We start from the raw sequence: 20,007 nt of genomic DNA on the forward strand, positions 1-20,007 counted from the left end.
GCTGCAGCTTTTATTGAAAATAATAAAAAGTTAGGCCTCAAGTGACAACTGTATTGTGGAATTACTACAATGAAATATTTGTGGTATTTGCAATTTCTTAATCACAATAATGTAAAAATGTTTTCTGTTATTTGATAAATTTGTTAGTGAAACCATAAAGGTTTAATTAGCTCTTTGTGGTTTTGTCCTTTCTCTCTCCTCCTGTCCACCATGAGAGATTTATAGGGGCTTTTCATTGACATAATTAGCATGAATCTGTTTTATTGGGTTACATATATGCAGGAAGATATTTTTAACTGAAAGGAGCCAAAAACCGTGATAGAAACAAATGGTGTCCGAAGGATACTGTTAGCAGGGGCACTAATTAAAATGCTCAAAAGGCAGAGAACACAAACACCTACAACCCAAAGCTCACAATTGCAGGGTGATTTTCAGGGGGTTCTTTGAAGACTCAGAAACATTGTTTGAATAGGATTTGTTGTGCTGAAGAGCTGATGTTTTCTCTTCTCTCCCAGGAGCCCCTGAGGCGCCAACCAATGTCTGTCTCATGGTAACGAGCAGTACATCACTCACTGTCACCTTCCAAGAACCTCTGAGTGTCAACTCAGCAGTGGTGACCAAGTATAAAGGTACTGGATCTTTCATTTACCTTAACAATGTATGAAAATGTGGCGCCTAATGACAAAGGTATTTATAAGATATTATAATGCTAATAATGTGAATTTATTTTCCAAGTTAATAGCCGTAGAAGTGGAATTTTCTAAAAGATTCTCCAAAGACGAAATTTTTACTTAAAAAGAAAAATAAATTAACCAAAAGCTTTCTCCATGAGTGCTTTGAAGAAGTTTGCTTGACTCACTGTGGTTAGGACATGGGCTCAATGACTGGGTTGAGATGAGCAGTTATAAAACACAAGCTAACTTTTGGTGCCTGTGGGCTCCTGAAACCATGTGTATCCTTGTTAACGCCAAACCCACACCACCATTCCTTAAAGGAATGTCTCTGGAAGCTGAAACTTTTGGCAGAGGCATCACACAGCTCAACTAATTAACTATTCCAGGGCTGCCACATCATTCTTGGAAGGCTAATACGTTTGGGGTGGCACCAGTTAGTTGCAAAGTGGAATGAATAGGAAAATGGTTCCATCTGAATAGCGCTGTTGAATAGGAACAGTTTCAAAACAGAATTTCTGTTCCACAGGAAATTCCAACATTAAAAAAAAAAAAAAAGTTTTATTTAAGATTAGAAAAAAATGAGAAATTTTAAAATTTCTTGTGTAAAGGAACTTCCAGGTTTTCTTAAATGTTTGGAACAGTAAGTTCTTCAGTGTTAAGTGCAGCAATCCACAGCCTCCATCTTCCACTTGGAGCCCGAGTCCTTCCACAGGCCGAGGGACTGAAAAGCACCGTTCTCAACACTGTTCTCAACACCTGAAACTTTCTTTGCCCAGCCCAGGGACATCAAGGAGCACGAAGCCTTAAAGTCCTCTTAGTTATTTCCCACTGTTCTCTCCTAACCTCTTGTGTTGTTTGTTTCTTTGCATTAATAATTACAAACTCCTTTGAGAGGTGCTTGAGTCTTGCATTTCCATACACATAGCAAAAGCAGAAAGGCTGTGTTGTGGGGCAGTTTCTTTCACATTTCCATGTGTGGGTGTCACAGGGGTTGCTTCAACAGGAGAGATTCAGAGAGACCCAGTCCCTTGCGGGTCCAACAGCTCATGGAGCTCTTCCGAAGGTGGGACATGCAGGTGCGCAAGCTCCACTGGCATCAAGCACAAGCACCCAAAGAACTGCATGAGTTTGTTTCGGATAAGGCAGATACTTTCTTTCCTCACCCTGCTTCTGGTTGGAGATTCCACCCATCACTAGCTATGCCCAGTAAAAAAAGAATTTAAGAACATTTTTTTTTTTTTATAAGAAAAACCCCCAACCTCCCAGACCTCACTAAAGCCATCAAAGTGATTCCTTTCCTGATTGCCTCAGTAGAAGGATAAACTACTGTATTACACCTTGTCAGCTGTGCAGTGCTGCAGGAAGTGTGATTTTCAAAAACATCAAAGCCCTTGAGAACCCTAAATCTAATTTTCAGCAATGGGTTGGGTTGCCAGGAAACTAAATTTCATTTATGGGCTTCCTACTGCCTGGTTTACTTGTGACAAAGATACTTGGGCTCCTAAAACATGTAAGTTCTCTTGAAAATACCAGCCTGCTCTTTGTAAGATGCGTATTTTAAACAATACTGAAATATTCTCCACACTCTACTTATAATGATTTTTAATGTTTTCACAGTAAAGTGAATTCCCAAAGAGAATTGATTTTTTTAAAAATAATTTTCTAAAGGTTGTGGCATTTCTCTCTTGTGTGTTCATTTGTGTTAAGTCTGTTTTGCACGATGTCAATTCCGTTCTCTTTTTGCTGAGCACAAGAGTCAGAGAAATTTAATCCAACTTGACCGAACTCTCTAATCAGAGCAGGTAGCATTGCCGTCACATTTTGAATTACCCTCTCTGGTGATCATTTTATGCTTTATCAAGTTGACAGTTAGTTTTGCCAGAATGTTCTTTTTAAATCCTTTGTCCCAGGAGACTTGCATATTTATGGTTAGATAAAAAGAAAGATCATTAATAGCTCCGTTTGGTGACTTTCGGGAATTAATTAAGCACTGTTTGTGGAATTGTTTATTACATTATGGAGTGAGATTCTTTGTGCTAGTTTGAGGAGTCATAAAATGAACCTTTCAAATGATCACTTGCAAGAATGATTAGAACCAGCTAGCAATTACTAGCCCTGAAAGGAGAGCTTGCTAACATTGTGTGAGGATCTTTTTAGTGACATATATAAAGCTCCTATCCAGAAAACTGTCTGAGCATTTTGCTAATTCAGGAACAAAAATAAGCTGTTAGGATTTTTTTTTCCCCCCCCTCAATACTCTACCATTTCTTTTCCTAAGCAAATTAAAATTCAGGAGCATTTGCAGCAGTGTTTAGGGAATACCTGCTCATTAACAGAAGCTAATAATGTTCTTTTCTCTGGACCTGAATTATAGGGGATAAAAACTGACGTCACGACTATTCAGTTTAGTTTAGTTCCCTGAAAACATTGGGAAACTGCCAATTCCTTTTTTCTGTGTCATCTTTTATTTTATTTAACATTTTTTTTCAACATTTTTTTTCCAAAGCTTTATTTGCCCAAATGCCATTTAGAAGCAGGGCTTGGAACATTATCTAACTGTCTGCTATTTTCCTGTGTGTGATCTTTTCCCTTGTTAGCTGTATAGCTTACAAATAATAATACAGTAGAATAATACTTTGCGCTCACTCTCTAACCACTAAAACCATCTCACTTCATTAGGAGATTTAATTTTAACCACACACGGTGAATGAGTATTGACTTTGGTGTCCCAGCTGGATGGCAGCTCAGTGCCTGCGTTCTGGTGAGCCACTGTTTTCGGGAGCCAGAGTATTCTTTACTTCCTCTCCTGGATTGTTGTTTAATGTTGCAGGCACCATCCTAATGGGTCCCTTCTGTTCCCCTCCAGAGAAGGCTACAGCATGGTGGTGGCTGACGTGAAATGATTCCTATGTATATTGTAACCTAGTAAAGTGTTTTGAGGCTGGAAGCAGACAGGCATGACATAAATCAATAATAATAGTATATAATCTGCTCTGTGGCAGAGAATGATTCCAAGCCAGAGACACCTCACCCCAGTCAGTTTTAGGAAGGATGTGAAGCATCATGGTAATCTTGAGAAGCAAAACGCTTGCCCTTGGCTAATCGTACCCAAAAGCCAAACTTCACATCCCATCGTGGAAGTATTTAAGACCTGCTTCAGTTTTACATCTTTGAAAATGTATCAAAACATTCCACACCAATTTACTCAGCCTTGTTGAGCCTCTTATCATTTCACATGGGCTTCTGCTTGTCCCTGTGAGCACGTAGAAACAGCATTTACTGTATGTTTTGCAATTATATATTTAATTTGTCTATCAATAATTGACTTGCCATGTTTGATCAAGTTTGGATTTGTTCCATAACAGGCTTCCTGCAGTGATCCTTCTAGTATTGTACAGTAGGTTTGGTTCCAGACAGTTTTGGCTAATCTAATAGGTAGCTACACAAAGACCTACGTACTTATATGTGTGTGTGTGTGTATACATATATATATGTATATATATATGGCGTCTCCAGCTTTCTTCTCCACTTTTGTGGCAACCAGCTGTTCACACAGCAGTGTCAGAGTAGGAAAAAGCAAGCCTTGCTTTCTTTGATTTCTAGAAGAGCCCTTGTTATGGAAATGAATGCTTGTAGAAGTGGATCTTAGGTATGAAAATGTGGTGCTTTAATATTAATATCCATGCATCTTACTAAAGTAGGTGCTATGTCACTGCTTGATCATGTGCCAGTTTATAGTGGAATTAAGTAGCGTTCTGCATTCAACTTGATCTTGAAACCCTTTTCACTTATTATTCAAAGTTTCTTTGTATATTTTGAAACTCATTCTTTCCTTCCCCAAAACAGTTCTTACTCCATAAAAAGGAAAGAGAATACATTTCTTTGTAAAACATTTGAATTTATCCTGCTGAATAGGTGTGGTCTGATATTTTTTACAGTAGCTCATTTATGGCATTTTATTAGGTCTCCTGGGCACTTTATTTGCACATTACATTTTGGTAGCTAACAGGACTGTGCAATTTGACTTCTATTTTTATGCCTTGCAAGTACAGAAATGTATAAACGTTGAAACAAACCTTTCTATTTCTAGCTCCTGTCAATGTCTCTAGTATGTATAGGACTTAATATAAAATTTAACCACTTCTATTTTTTTAAGTTTTCTATGTACTTAAAACCACCTTTGAACAGGGATCACGTATTAAGTGATGGTGTAATTAATTAATGGAGTTGATCAGACAGCAGTTACTCAATTCAATCATTCTTCTGCTTTTTTTTTGATAAATGGCTATGAGAAAACCCAGACATATAGGCTCTGCTTTTGTCTGTCTTTGGTGTCTTAAAAAAAGGCTCATATCATGACATTGCTGAATTTCAGACATTGCTTTACCTTTTACTTTTGCTTTGACTTACTAAAACCAATGAGTATTTCAAAACATTATTTGCATGTGGCTAAGTGTTGTAGCTTCCAGTTCAGAGGTATTGCATAGAGGAGCGGTTTAAGTTGAGCCTGGGAAAAGTGGTGGAAAGATGTTCACCTAAATGTTGGTTTGTTCAGGTTTTCTTCTCACTCTGAATAAGGGATTAGAAGTTTCTGTTAACTGGCAATAAATTAGGTAAAAAATTCCCCAAATCCAGACTGTTTTGCCTGCAACACCTGGCTCCAGTGCTAGGGAAAGGTAAAAGCTCTTTAAGTTACTGTAGGCAGAAGTTTATAAAGAAATAAAAGTCTTAAATAGAATTAACATCTATGCAGCTAAGCCTCTCTTCAAGAATATAGGAGAACCAGAGAGAACCAGAGGAAAAACAGTAGAATCCCATTAAACAGATTACTTGAAGTAGGGTTCATATATTTACTTTCTTTGTTAACAGTGCTGTGCAGTGCCGTGGTTTGTCTAGTACATTGTGATAGTTCACCTTTTTGTTTGCGTTTTCCCAGATGCTCATTATTAATTAGATTTTAATGCATTATGTTTGGGGCAGAAGCTGAGCCTAACCCATGCAAGCTTCACACAAACGAGTAGACCTTACATTCATAAGCTTCCCCACCAGCTTTGGTTACACAGATTACATGAGGAAAATGTCCCCACTGGGAGTGGAAATTTGCAGAATAAGAGCCAAGCCTGTTATACCTTTCTAGGATGTGAAGCCTTGGCATAAGAACCCCGTTTATTCTCCAATCCCTTTTCATGGTTCTAACATGGATTTTCTCCCACATTTCTTTCCCCAGCCAGCATGGGATATGTTTGTCATTGCAGGGCTGAGACACAAATCTTGGCTGTTATTATAATCCACTGTGGCTTTTTAACCACTGGCCCACGTTGGAAGACACTATGCACCCACATGGCATGTATTCTTAGTTATTTATAAAATGTTAGTAAGAAATATCATTTTCATTAACAGAAAGAAGTTCCTTCTTAAATAGCTGACCTTACAAACAGATAAAGAACTGTCAGTAGGGAGAAAACTAGTAAAATACTTGAGAGAAAACAATTTTTACATTTTCAGTAATTTTTTATTTTCTCTTGGTGATAATTCCATCACAATGCAATAAAAACAATATCTTACAAATCATTTATGCAATGTAGATTGGCTAGAAGATGAACTAGTGAAACCTTGATCAAGCAAAGATGTGTCTTTGGCATCCAGCCTGCTATCATAAAGCTTCCCATAAATATCAAGACATAAAATAGAGTATTCTGGCCTGAGTCATCCAGACAGAGCCACAAGAGAGGTGATTTAGCATCACTGGGCATTATCAGCAGGTGTAAAAGGTAAAGGAGCCCACAGGTGCTTGGGAAGAAGCATTATTGCAAATAAAGTATTTGATTATATAAAAAAATATCTGACATAAGTATTGTGAAGCTTTATAGCCAAGGAAGTTTGAAGTGAAGCCGTGCTCTCTAGGAACAGCCTAGGATGCTGCTCTTGGGACCCTTCTTGCTGCTGTCCTGACTTGTTCTGGTGAGAGTCCCTTCCACCCACCCGCAGCTCTTGCACACGGAAACACAGCACTGCTGCATTTACTCCAGGTGGACACAGAACTCTCTTTGTTTGCATCTTTTTCATTCGTCTTCAGCCTTATTGATGTTGCTACCGACCCACTGCAAAGAGCCTTGAATAAGTTTACAGAAACAACTGAAACAATAAGTAAGTTCCAAAATAATGAATGCTAGTACTTAGAGCAGTGAGCAGCTCAGGTTTTAATTTAAGTAGTACCTAGAAATCTTAGTCCCGGGCCATGGCTACGCTATTTTAACTTCTGTGTTTGCACAGCAATATGCCTAAGTCCTTCATGCGTTGTAGTAAATCCCAATTAGAATCCCTAAAGAAACAAATAAAAGTTCACCTGTTCCTTTTATAAACGTTGTGGCTCATATCATATTGTCCCTGTCTACACTCTTACCAAGCAGAATGCAACCAATTCCAGACTAATAAGTTAGTGTGCATGTATGGATGGATTATATCCTTTGGAAAAAAAAATAAATCCGTGGGAACAAATACAAACTTCTCAGTGCCAAACATTTGTTTTTTCCTAATGGAAGCGCTGTGCTGGGATCTCTGTCAGTACTCCCTCCAGCTGGTATGACTTGTCTTTCTCCCATCATTCTTTGGAGAATTTCCAAACATGAGAGAGGCATGAGCAGAGCCTGAACCAAAATCTGCCCCAAAATTGGTTCCCTTCTTAATTCAGGCTGGAAAGAACAGTTCAAGGCAGGTAGGAGGAGCTGACTCAATACAGCAAACAATATTCTCAATCTGAGCTGGTGATGCTGGCTACACCAACAAACTGATTCCTGCTTTTACTAGTGTTCAATTCTCTTCAATTGTGTTATGCTTCTAAATATTTGTTTAGTTAGTTTCATCCTGATTTTATTCACATCACCAGCAGTGTTCAATATCCTTAAATCAAGTTGCTAAGATACTAGGAGTGTAAATTACGAAAATTATTTCATAAAGATCAGCAGGCAGGAAAAGATGGTGTGAAGTGGTTTCTGGTGTTAGTGCTCTCTTTCAGCTTTACATTTCAAAGGAAGCTATTGAACTAATGCAATTATTTGTTTGGAGGCCCTTGGAAACACGAGCCAAGGTCACAGTGTCCTTCATCCCAGGCCCTGGCTGTGCAGAGGAAGGGAAGAGAATCTGTGCTGCTTAAGTCTGGGTTAAAGGCCAGAGCTGCACGATGCTTTGCATAAGATCACACAGCAAGTCAGTAGCAAAGGCAAAAATAAAACCCAGAATCCCAGCCCCGTACACTGTTCCGTAGATCCCACCAACTTCGCAACAGAACTCACGTCCCTCGGTCTAATTAATCTACTCAGCAACTCAGTGAGTAACTTAAGTGCAAGCAAAAACAAACGCCAAGAGAAGTGACAAAGTCTACTGTGGTTTGGGCTATTTACTTCACTTAGGAGAAGGTGCTTTCCTGAAGGAATCTACAACAGGAGGTGTTTTGTGCCTTCGCTTTATCTTGTCTGTCTGTCAACCTCTTTGATGAGCTGTTTAAGGTGTGCCCGGTATAACAGAAAGATAGCACGTGGAAAAGAAACAGGTGAAAATAAATTTCTACCTTTATTTTAAACTGCATGAATTGAGTATTAAAAAAAAAAAACTTGGCCACAACTAGGTTACATAACTTAAGCCAGTCTAAAATTATGTGCCAGCAATTTACATGAGTTTTATGTAACTGTTTATACTGCTGTTTATTTAAAAATTACTACTTATCTTGGCGACCGCAGCAACACATCGTGCATTTGCTAGCTCTGGAATACAGGGCACCTTCATTAAAACACATAGTCACCAATATATTAAACACACAAAAAACGCCTGCTCTGACATAACGTGAAGTGTCAGATGGAAAGCCGCAACAGCGAAGACATTCAGTGTTCACGACAAAGCCGGCTTTGGGGTGTTCAGAACAGGACTGGAACATGCTCCATCCTTAATTCACCCAACAGCTTTCAGGTCCTTTACAGCACAGTTGGTGCGGGCTACAAGACCAGCTCTTGTTCCTGGGCTCTTATAAAGGACCCTCTTCATCTTCAGATTTGTCTATTTAAGCATTTTTATGCCTGACTTTTCAAGCGCTGGGGTTAGCCAGCCTTTTGTTCTGTCTTAAAGTCCCAAGTACCTGACAGTTATACAAATGGTTGATATTTTTTGGTTACTACCAGAACAGTCTCTCCCAGTGCTCCCTCTCAGAAAGTAGGTAAAGACCTAGAAAAACCTTCATGATGGGTTGCTCATGCACAAAGTTACATAATTTTTAGATCCAGGTTAATCACAAGGGTTAGAACAGGGACGTGTAGCTTTGTATTGGTACCAGAAAGAGCTCCAAATGTCCCACATAGCCAGAAAGTATGAGCAATGCTGCCCTAGTAAATGTAATATAGGTCACAGGAATTTGTCCCTTGTTGTTTTGGGGCCTGCTGAGTAACAAGGTGCTCCACCTCTCCTTGCCTTCATTTTCTCACCTATAAAATAGGGGCACTGGTATTCACATCCTTCTAAAAGGTTTAAAACCTGGTGGATTAGTATAGTTGAGTATTATGTATTATTTTTAGACAACCATGATGGTAGAAAGCTGAAATCTGGCAATGTGTGACAGGAGATCAAAACTTAATTAGTTATCAATGACTTAGGTTGATTTGCATTTCTTCAAAGCGGTGTCATGTCATCCTCTTCTGACTTGTGGCAGTAAAATGAAGTTTGTTAAAATCAGAAGCAAAAAAATCCAAAATTGGTTGTGATTTTCTTCATGACAGATATCATGAGTCAGAGAATGACATTTTGTCAAAAATAGCAAAGCTTCAGTGTATCCTGTTGATATGTTTTCAGTAGTACTTGGAAACATGGGGGAAAAGAAGGCGCTATTCCAACACAGCTGTTCAAAAAATGTTTATTTTTCAGTTATGGAAATTTGTATTGAAACTGGGGGGCAGGGTTTTTCCTAGATGTGAGGTTTTCAAATACACATAGTTTTGTTTTGTGCCACCTAAAGTGCAACCTCCCCACTGCCCCTCCTGCTGGGCAGCACCCTCACTCACGCATGGGGACTTGTATGAAGACAGGATGTGTTGGCAGAACCTGTCTTGGGTGACACTATCTGGCTTTACACGAACCTCTGAAAACAAAACGGTATCTGAAGTGACTGCAAACATGTCGATAACATGTTCAGCAGTTAGAACAGGGTTTCTCCAATTCATCCTTCTGGAAAACAGACAACATGTCTGAAGTTTGCAGCATGTATACTCCACGATTTAATACAGTGGTGTTATAAACCATGAAACTCTGACAGTTCAATGGTAGAGATAAGCATTCTTATAATTAAGCTGCCAATAAAAACCTACAACACGGTACCATAACAGTCTCTGTATTTTCGTACTGATGTGTACATAGATAGCTTCCAAAAGAGATGGCAGTAATTAGGTATTTAGAACCCATGGCAAAATACACTGGAAAAGTTCAAAGACAATAGACAAAGGCGATATCCTTTTCATTTCAGCAAACACAAAACGTTGCAGAACATGCTGTGCATTCACAAACTGCAATCAGAGAAAAGGAGCAATTAAGAGAGAAAGGAAAAATGACTTGTGCTATTGATACTTGGCTATTTTAGAAAAATGTGTTGGCAGTTAGATGGTGTATATACTGAACGAGAAATTCTGTGAAGCCTTTTTCTTTTAATGTGAAAATACCAGTATAGCACAGCCAAAAGATGAAAAGTCGACATGCTGAAATTAAAATATCTATACCCTCTGATATCTTCTAGATTGTTGACTCCAATACTATATGAAACCAAAGTAGCTACGAACTATTTTGTGAATCTAAAAGGGCAAGTTTTGGGTTGAATTCTTTACTTTGGTGTAAATCTAGAAAATTGATGGGATTTTCCCATGTGTCCAATGGAATGATTTAAGAGATTCGTTTGACTATGGTTTTGATAGGTTTTCATGCAAGTTTGAGTCTGAAGGTACAAGTTATTAAGTTCCAGAGGTATGAGCCTGGGATTAACCTTGACTATAATCACGGTACCTGTCATTACTAAAGTATAATTTAAGGAAAAGAGTCTGGTTTCATACCTGCAGCTTTCAGTTTCCCACTTACATATATCCTTTTTTTCATGGTTTTTCATGGTCTGCTGGATACGACTGTACATGGATGTTAATTTTTGCAAGTACTAAGGAAGAGCAGTGACAGCAAGACTTGTAATTTCATAACCCCTTAAGCAGGAATATGAGGCACTGGTACAAGATGACAGGAGGACTTGGGTGAAGGTGTCATTGTAACCGAGGCTGCAGGACAGTTTGGGAAGGATGTGTCAGCCCAGCACCACTTAATTCACTTCAAAAGTGGACACAAGTTAATAGGTCCTTGTGGAGCTCTGTAATTTCAGTGACCACAGCAGAATCAGGCTTGGACAAGGGAGCCAGAACCCACTGAAACCAATGAGGAGACTCTAGTGAGTGTCGGAGCTCGTCCAAGGAGGATATTTCTACACAAATCAGCCAGGGCAATGAGAGTTTTGTGGACCAGCAGAGCCAAAAGGACTCTCTGCCCATGCCTACCCATGCAGATCCCTTTGTAAACCAGTGCTCTTTGGTGGTTTGGATGCACCAGCTGCCAAATGGCATTAGCAGGTCCAAATTCTCTACCAACTCTTTTGCACTACTTCTCTTCCTTTAAAAGGAAATTGTTTAAATGAGGGCAAATGTTAACTGAATGTCATTTGTATTGCAGTGTATTTTTAAGCATTCCTCCCTGAAAAGATTTTCAGCAATATTTTGCTTTTCTCTCTCATACACAGAGATACAATTTAAATATTGGGTGAAATTTTGCTAAACATTATTGTTGAACGCGACTTTTAGTATTCACATGGAATGTGAAACTTCTGGAAGAAAACTAAACCTGTGAGTGATTCAAGTACTTTGATTTCTTCACTTGGACTGGTATCTGATTTAATTTTCTCCTGCTATTTGTTTCCTAGTGGAATGGAGCTCTTCAGAAGACTTTTCTCCTTTGCTTGGTGAAATAATTATGGATAATTTTCAGTCTTTGAGGTGCACCATCACAGGTCTCAGAACAGTAAGTGCCAAATGACTCGTTTAGATCTTGATGTTCTGTGCCGCCGCAGTGATGCACAGACACTGATAATTTGCATCCATGACTGTTGGGAATAGCTGTAGAGTGCCTTTCTTCTAGCAACAAGTTCCAGTCATTGAGCACAATACGTCTGGTATCCATAATCCGAATATCACAAAGGAATACACAGACAGCATGACTTGTTTCAGAAGTTGTCATGCTGAGGGCAGATCAGGAAAGATGGGAGTGAAGGCTGCTGTTTTCTGGATCACAGGCTAAAATAACAGTTCTTTGCCTTCTGCTTCTTCCAGGAACACACACGTTGATGGCAATCATTTCATTTTTTTAATTTATTTTTGTATAAATATTTTACACTGGTAAGAACTGGGTCAGCAATGGAGAAAATGGATGTATATTCATATGGATTCTTAAGCAGAATAATTTTGACCATGTGTCTGAAAGTCTTTACGTGCTGTTCAGGGCCATTTGTGCAAACAAATTTTGATTCACAAAATACTTGATGAAAATAAAGCTTGCTCAAAATACATCTCTTTCCACTGGAAACATCATTAGAGGGGCCCAATCCAGCATCCATGGAGCTGGAGCCTCCCCAGTGAATTCACTGGATCAGACCTACAGAGTTAGGGTAGGGGGAGCTCTGCATGTGACCGTTGGCCAGTGCCCCAAAGCACAGGCTCTCAAAATGAATTAACTTTAAAGAGCAAGCAATGGGCACAATATAAAACCCTCTACATAGAATAGAAAAAGAAATTATGGATTTTTCTAGCATTTATCTGAAGAAATCTTTGATTTGAAGCACACTGTCTTTCAGGGAGCCGAGCCACAATCTGCATTTACTCTGTTTCTCATTTTCTAACAGCAGAACAGAGTCACTATTCCTAAGTTAAAACCAAGCAAGCTTGCACAGTCGCTTCAATAGGCACATATTGAGAACAGTGCTTACTGTGTGTTTGTCTATACTCTCCAAAGACCATAACTCCAGTTGTTTCCATTTGCAGGGCCAGAGGTATTACGTCCATGTTTCAGCATACAACATGAGAGGATGGGGACCTCCATGCAAATCCACTCCTGCATATGCTTCTCCTTCAAGTAGGCTGAGTTTGTCTACCCTCCCAGTTTGATTAGTGAGGTTGCTTTGTAAGAATTTCTCCACTTTCAAAGAACAGAAAAAGACAAACCTTCTGGAGTTCATGATTTAATTGCCATGTCATCTAGGAGCAAAATAAATACATAAAACTCAAATATCCTTCCAGTCCCCCAAAATAATCATTTATGTATATTCGTTTGTCTAAGCTTTTATTCTTCTCCAGTTCTTTGACAGAATGTTGCCATCTAGTCACTAACACTTAAGAAAAATGATAAATACTTTGACCTTCATTGCTCTTAATAGAGCTCTGCTATATGGAACCTCATTTGTTAGTATGTGAATGGATCAAAACCTGAATCTGTACTGTTGGAACCAAGACACATGTATCATATGTAATTTTGTATTCCGCCGTGTTCAGTGTCTCAGGGATTCTGGGCTTTAGAGCAGCAGAAAGTCCCTGACTTGCTGGGGTTAGGGCCGTGTTGTCACATGCAGCTGCTCAGAGCTGCTGAAGTACCTGCAACAGCTATGGTGGGTGTTTCTCTGAAAGCAGCCAAGGTAACAAGGTCTTATGGATTTCTGTGTAGGAGAGCAGGAGCGTCGCTTGATGTGTATGGGATTTTTTGTGAGTTTATGGCAAAGAAAAATGTTTCTTCATGGCTATAAGTGTATGTTTTCTTTTTTGGTGGACACAGAGGCTTTAGGCTGACTCAGCTTACTGTATCTGGATAGCTGGCAAGAATGTGGTGTTTTCATTAAGTATTCTTAGTGACACGTGCTTAAGCTTTACAGCAAGTGAGACCATCAGGCCTAAATGCAAATTCTTTCAATAAAAAAATTTAGCTTGAGAGACAAGATGCTATTTACTGCTGCAGTTACTGGGGGCAGAGCTTCTTCATCCACATGACTGTCTTCACCCATTTTTGAAAACTAGCAGATTTGTGCTTGGCAAGAAGGCAGCAACCTGAAATTACACCAGTGTTCCATAACAAAATATGGCCCTAAGCTAAAAATTAAATGTGAATACATTAATTCTCCACAAAGGTGTCTGTAACAGCAGCCAGAAAAATATGCAAGGGAAATGAAAGCTTCAGGGCTTCATCCTGATTCATTCCAATACCAGAGCATCAAAGGTTAGAGACAACCTTGGAGATGCATCTGTGTAGCATGACAGTGAGTACTTGCCACTGTCCTCCTGTTTGCCCCACACACCACAGCAGCCTGGAAAGTGGTGGCCAGTTTTGTGCAGCTGGTCTGTGAAATCATAGTAGGTAGGAGCATTTCTGGGCTTATTCATTTGCATGTGAGTGATGAACAATGAGGGAAGCAGGTCTGGTTTCCATGTCATTTTTAAGGTAATCAGCAATCTGGAGGCTCAAAAAGTTTGGAAACCACTGGGACAGAGGAATTAGGTTGTTCCAAACACCACCAGTTTGATGACATCAAAGCACTTTGGGATTGGTGAGTTCCAGTTGATTCCTCTTGGCTGCTCACAGGAGATCGAGGAACTGGCATCCCCACACAGACCTATAAATGCAGCTGGTCCTTGATCTCCACAATAACACACAACATGCAGCACAGCCACTCTGCAGCTGTTACCACTGCCCACGGGCTACCAGGGTAGCAAATGTCTTCTCTTTCTGCCCTTTCACGGGGCTTACTGTAGCTGCTATACTAAATGGCAACAAATACATATTTCTATCCCTGGCATAATGAGCCCCTTGGAAGGCATCCCTGACTCCATACTTGCACTAGAAACCACATCTCTATATGTAGTGAGTGAGCAAACTGTTGGTGACTGTGAACATGGCCTATATGCCAGCAAGATGGAAGCACATCTCCCTTGCAAACAGATCTCTTAATACCTTGATCCATCATTAGAGTCAGGAAACTGGTGCAATACTTTTTTCTCAAAAGGAAAGCAGCCAAGTCTGGAATTAAAAAGCTCCTCTCTGATACACACACTTTCATCTTCCTGTTTGTGAGGAGATTGTCTGGTTTTTTAAAACCAAGACTGAGGTTGTAGCTAGCAGCAAATGAGTGAAAACAGTGTCTTTTGAAGGTTGAAGTTGTGTGGAACACAAACCGCAGCTTCTTGCCTCACGAGTGCAGTGCTGAGCAGACCGGAGGCTCCAGGGCAGGAGTTGCCGGCAGTTGTTGGGCCTCTGCTGGGAGCAGATTTTCAAAAGCAGTTTTACTCTGAGTGTGTTTCTGTGACTACAGAGCTAGCTCTGGTTGTAGGAAGATGTTCATCCTCTGCTTTGCATTCCGTTTCCTGCATGACCGTAGGAGAATCATTCAGGCTCCTGGTGTCTCCACAAAACGCAGAAGGAGCAGGAGTGTGATCTCAGTGCGGTACCGAGCGTGTCGGCACGATGCAGCTGAGCGCAGCTCTGACACTGCAGTGACAGAGCCTGTTTATGTACGGAAGAGAAATAGCCATTGTCTAGTGAATCGCTACAGGAGCTGATAGTGAGCGCCTTGTTAATAATCATTGTGATTAATTACCTAGCTGGCACAAGGCAAAGGAAACTTATTGTACAACAACAGCAGACTTTAAAAAACATGCCATTTTTCCCTGCATGCCCAGATGTAAAATTCCTCTAAAGTCAAGAAATATCAGAGGCAAGAAAAATTTTAAAACCTTCTCCTGCTCCTTTGTGTTTCATTTCTGTTTATTTCCTTTGTTCAATAGACTGGAAAGACTGCAGCGGAAGAGAAGCTCGGCACAGGGGACACACTGAGGCCCTGGAACGTCTCCTTCAGCAGGTTCGAGCAGCTCATCAGCATTATAATTGCAGAGGTAAGGATAAATATCTATGTGGTAGGGCACCAGCTGAAGCCTCTGTGGCGCCTGTAATTTTAGCAGTTTTCTAACTAGGTCATACCTTCTCATTCATCAGGAAAAGAAAGATATTAATATTGGTCCATCTGGAATCACTTTAGCGCGCTATCTTGTGCTTAACCCTTGAAATTAGTTGGATGAAAACATCTGCAAGCTAGAATGCACACAAGCACAGACACACCCTTCCTCCCTCTGTACCCCACACACCTATTGATTTGTTTTTTCCTACAAATTGGATTGCACTAAAACGTTTCAAGGATCTCTCTTTTATTTTTTCATATAAAGAAATACTTTAGAGAGTTAACAACTGTTTTGGATCAAAAGAGGGGACTTGGCTGCCTCCAAATGGAAGACACTAAGTACTCTAGTGGATGTGATGCCAATCTGTAATGAAAAATACTTGCGCAATGCAATGGGAAGATAAGATTGCTACATTTTCAAATAGAATGGATCAAAACTAGGAGAGAGTTCGAATCTCAGCCAGCTCTTTGCTCTTCATTCATGAGAAACAGACTGTGTCTTTAATAGCTCAAGAGCCAGGGCAACAGCTTGGCATTCTTTTTAAAGCATATATAAAAACTCCTGTTCTATATGGGTTGTTGAAAAGTACTATTTATTTTCTTAAAATAAACTTCTAACTGGAATAATGCTTCACTGCAAAGGAACTTATTTTAAACTGAAAAGTTAAACCGCGAAGTTTTCATTTTTATTCACCTACTATGACTGTTACCTCAAGCTGCACCAATTGATTTAAAATCATAGAAATACTTGGGGCTAAAGTCATCTGGGTGAAGTTGAAAGATGCAGCCTTTGTTCTTTATGTGCAAATATGTCACTATCATGATGATCTGGAGTCCGCCACAACCCATTGTAACCATAGCAACTTAAACTATTCAGCTATGTTGCTTGGAAAGGGAAAGGAGATATTGCAAGAAAATGTTGTTTCTCTAACTAAAATTCATACAAGCATTATCATTTGCAGGTGGTCTTAGTACTGAAAATACAGATGATGTATCTATCGCTTACACAGCTTTTACATGCTGTTAAAGTCTTTCTTCCACGGTACAGTTTTTCCTTTCTGAAGTTAGTGCATATCTCAGGTCTTTCAGGCCACCTTCCTCGTCAGCAGGGAATAAGCGATGGAATATCTGAGAATATTCTCAGTATAAATTGTTTTACTGACATGCCAGCCCAGAACAGAAGCCGTTATAAACATGCAGAAAATCCCTCCTTTTGAGAATCTGATACCAGTGTTTGCTTCTTATAAAATCCCACTGCTCCAGAAATGAACCCCAGTCTCAATGCAAAACACAGACAACTCTGGTGATTTCCTAACTCCTTTTCCTTAAATAATAAATAAAATCAATCTAGCAAATCTGTTTAGCTCAGAACATTTTCTTGCATGTCTGAAAGAGGATGTAGTAGCTTACATGTGGCAGTACTACACTGTGGAGTTAGCCTGAGCAACACCCTTGCCTCCAACCAAATAAAAAGCTCATAATTGCTAGTAATACTAGCATTACATAGTAGTATATTTTGGATAAGTCGGGATTGTAACATAATAGGAGAGCCTTTGGAAGTTGCCTTAAATATGTGACTGATGTTAATCCCTTGTATTTCAGTAATTTGGTAAAGAAGGAAGACAAAGAGTTTGCAGAAAGAGTAAGAATCATGACATCACTTTGAGTCTTAAATTGGATTCTGGTATTTATCAGCCTCAGTGAAATCTGAGCAGTTTGATCCAGGATCTGAGATAAGGAACTGTATATGACTGAAAAGCCCAAATAATGGCTTTCACTTCATATTACACAGAGGCCTGAGCTAGATTCTTAATGAATGTAAATTAGTACGATTCAACTACCATGGACCATAGTCAGCATGGATATGCTGTTATGCATCAGCTGAGGACCTGCCCAGGCATTTATCCATTCTTTACCATGCTTCTCTTTACCACACTTTTTGACATTTAATATTGTAACCTCCGTTTTCCTCATTTGTTTTAGAGAGGTAGTAAATAGCTGGACATTGTAGGGTATCCTTGACTCTACTTACAACAACTGATTTGCTGTGGTGCATAAATGAGAATCGAGCTCTGTAAGAATTAAAGCCATGTGAGCACAGAGCCAGGACCCAAAGCTGGGCTCTTGGCACCCTGGCTTTTCACCAAGGGATACCCCACTCGTGCTGCTCAGGCTGGCTGAAGGAGAGCGGAGGAGGAGTGCAGGGAGGTGGAAAAAGCTGAGCAAAATCAGTTGAAAAAGTCTGAGATTACTTGGATGACACAGGCAAAACCTAAGGGTACAGAGGAGCTGGAAGAGCGTGGCCGTGCACTAGCGCTCTGTGATCTGGGAGGGTGAAATTGCCCAGATTCCACCCAGATCTCCTGCCCAAGTCTGTTCATTCAGGCTCCGCGCTGCAGCCTGCCTCTTGCCCTGTGCTTTGCATTTCGGGGGCTGGAGAAAACGAGCTTACAAAAATACCAGGAAGAATACATTGGAATGTACAGTGAGTTTAAGAGCTTTTGGAATTAGATCAGCTGTTGCTTTTGAACCTGCTCTGTGATATGATGAAATCTCCTAGGGAATTACTTAGGAAGCTTTGCTTTCATATGTTTAATCTTCTGGAAAACCCTGATGATTACAAACAACAGTCACCCATTTGTCTTCATAATACCATGCTACAGACTATCATAACTGAGTTACTACAATTGTATGTCCTGGCAATACTTCAAATGTATTTTCTAAGTATTTTTTTCTTGTAGATCATTCTTTCAAAAGAACTCTGAGTGGATTAAGTAATTGTGTGATGCTTCATTAAGAAAGGAACCCAGCTCTTCAGTGAAATGCTTACCAGATATTTTCTTTCTGAAATTGGGTTGAACTGTGTTTTACTAGACAAGTCAGAGGTAAAATAAAAATGCTCTAATTGTAATTTGATTCACAAGCGGAGCACATAGTTTTATTGCATTTAACAAAGAGAAGGATCTCTGATTCCATCAAGCATTTAAAATGTTTAGATTATAATTATTTGTGAGAATATACAAAAGCAGGCTTGAGAACCAAGCCATAAACAGAAGTTCAGGTAGGTTTCTGTTACAGTTTCAGCTGCTGAGCTTGGCTTTGTAACCCAAAGTACACCACTCAATAATATGGCTGTCATGCCAATAGCTTCTTCATGAGACACAGAATTTTCTTTTGAAAGACATGACACCTTGAGGTGAGGTAATACAGAACGTATCATGGTCTCAAGCTACTCCAGCCACTACTTATGTCTTTAACTTCTGGCTGGAATTGTGTCTCCATTATCCCAGTGTCAGTTGTCTGCAGTGCTATAAATGTGCAGCTTTAGACTGAGTTTGAATTTGTCTGGAAGTTTCCAGCTATCTGATGTATTTCCACAAGTTTACACAGTTAGTGAAAGCTCTAATCCCCATTCTGTGTCCTCCGCTAGGATTTCAGGCTGATCTAACTCATCTTGTGCTAATTTGCTTCCTTACACTGGGTCACCCTAAACGATACTTAGCTGTTCCACGGGCTCTCTGATTTGTGGGGCTAGGATTTCAGATAATTTTACACTGAGGTAATTCCATTTACATCACATCTGCCCCACTTGAGGAGAGGCACCCGCTTGTCTAGTGATAGGACAAAGAATTCCAGATGATGTTCCTCCCCAGAGCAATAGCCCGGCATAGCAGGCATTCCTGCAGAGCAGAGAGCCCAGATGCACACTGGCAGCCTGAGTATGCAACTTGGTTCTTATTCTTCCACTGGAAACTCTCTAATCTTGGCCACTAGCTGTTCACAGCTCTATTGCTATATCTTTTATTAATATAAACTTCTTTTGTTATTATTGGTGATTTTCTAAAAAGGTTACTCTACGATATTTATTAGTTAATTAAATAACAGACAAAGTTCCATTTCATCTAATATCAGCTCCATGTTTTTTTGGCTTTTAGACACACTAAACTGTAAAACAAAAGCAAATAGCAATGTAGGAGAGTTTACAGTCTCCATCTAGTTTTACGTTATTTCTTTTGCAGTTGGCTTCTGTAAAGCCGTGGACTAAACCCAAACCACTGAATAGCCCAATAACATACATTTCCCTCTTAATGTGTCCTCTTATTTTAATGCTGCAGTCTCTGGGTGTTTTACACAGAATTATGTTGCTTTGCCTGCAGCAATTTCCTCTTCCATTCGCTCCATCCTTAATACAGAAGAAAATAAAAGTTGCATAATTAGAATGAAATTTGTATTCCTAAATTGGTCTTAACCTTGGAAGAAGGAAAGAGTAAGACAGGAGTT

The 20,007-nt window shown here is 39.7% G+C and overlaps 1 protein-coding gene across 3 annotated transcripts in view; it reads left to right on the plus strand.

The window, feature by feature from the left end:
- The window catches only part of ANKFN1 (ankyrin repeat and fibronectin type III domain containing 1), a 103,091-nt gene that overhangs the window by 59,588 nt on the left and 23,496 nt on the right, over positions 1-20,007 (plus strand). For all 3 annotated transcript variants that reach the window (XM_021288440.2, XM_065034908.1, XM_021288442.2), the window contains exons 6-9: positions 516-629; positions 11,659-11,756; positions 12,773-12,863; positions 15,557-15,664. In XM_021288440.2, the coding sequence (XP_021144115.2) occupies positions 516-629; positions 11,659-11,756; positions 12,773-12,863; positions 15,557-15,664 (411 nt within the window). The remainder of the gene's footprint in view (positions 1-515; positions 630-11,658; positions 11,757-12,772; positions 12,864-15,556; positions 15,665-20,007) is intronic.

The sequence above is a fragment of the Columba livia genome, chromosome 18, assembly GCF_036013475.1.
Source record: "Columba livia isolate bColLiv1 breed racing homer chromosome 18, bColLiv1.pat.W.v2, whole genome shotgun sequence".
Lineage (NCBI taxonomy): Eukaryota > Metazoa > Chordata > Aves > Columbiformes > Columbidae > Columba > Columba livia.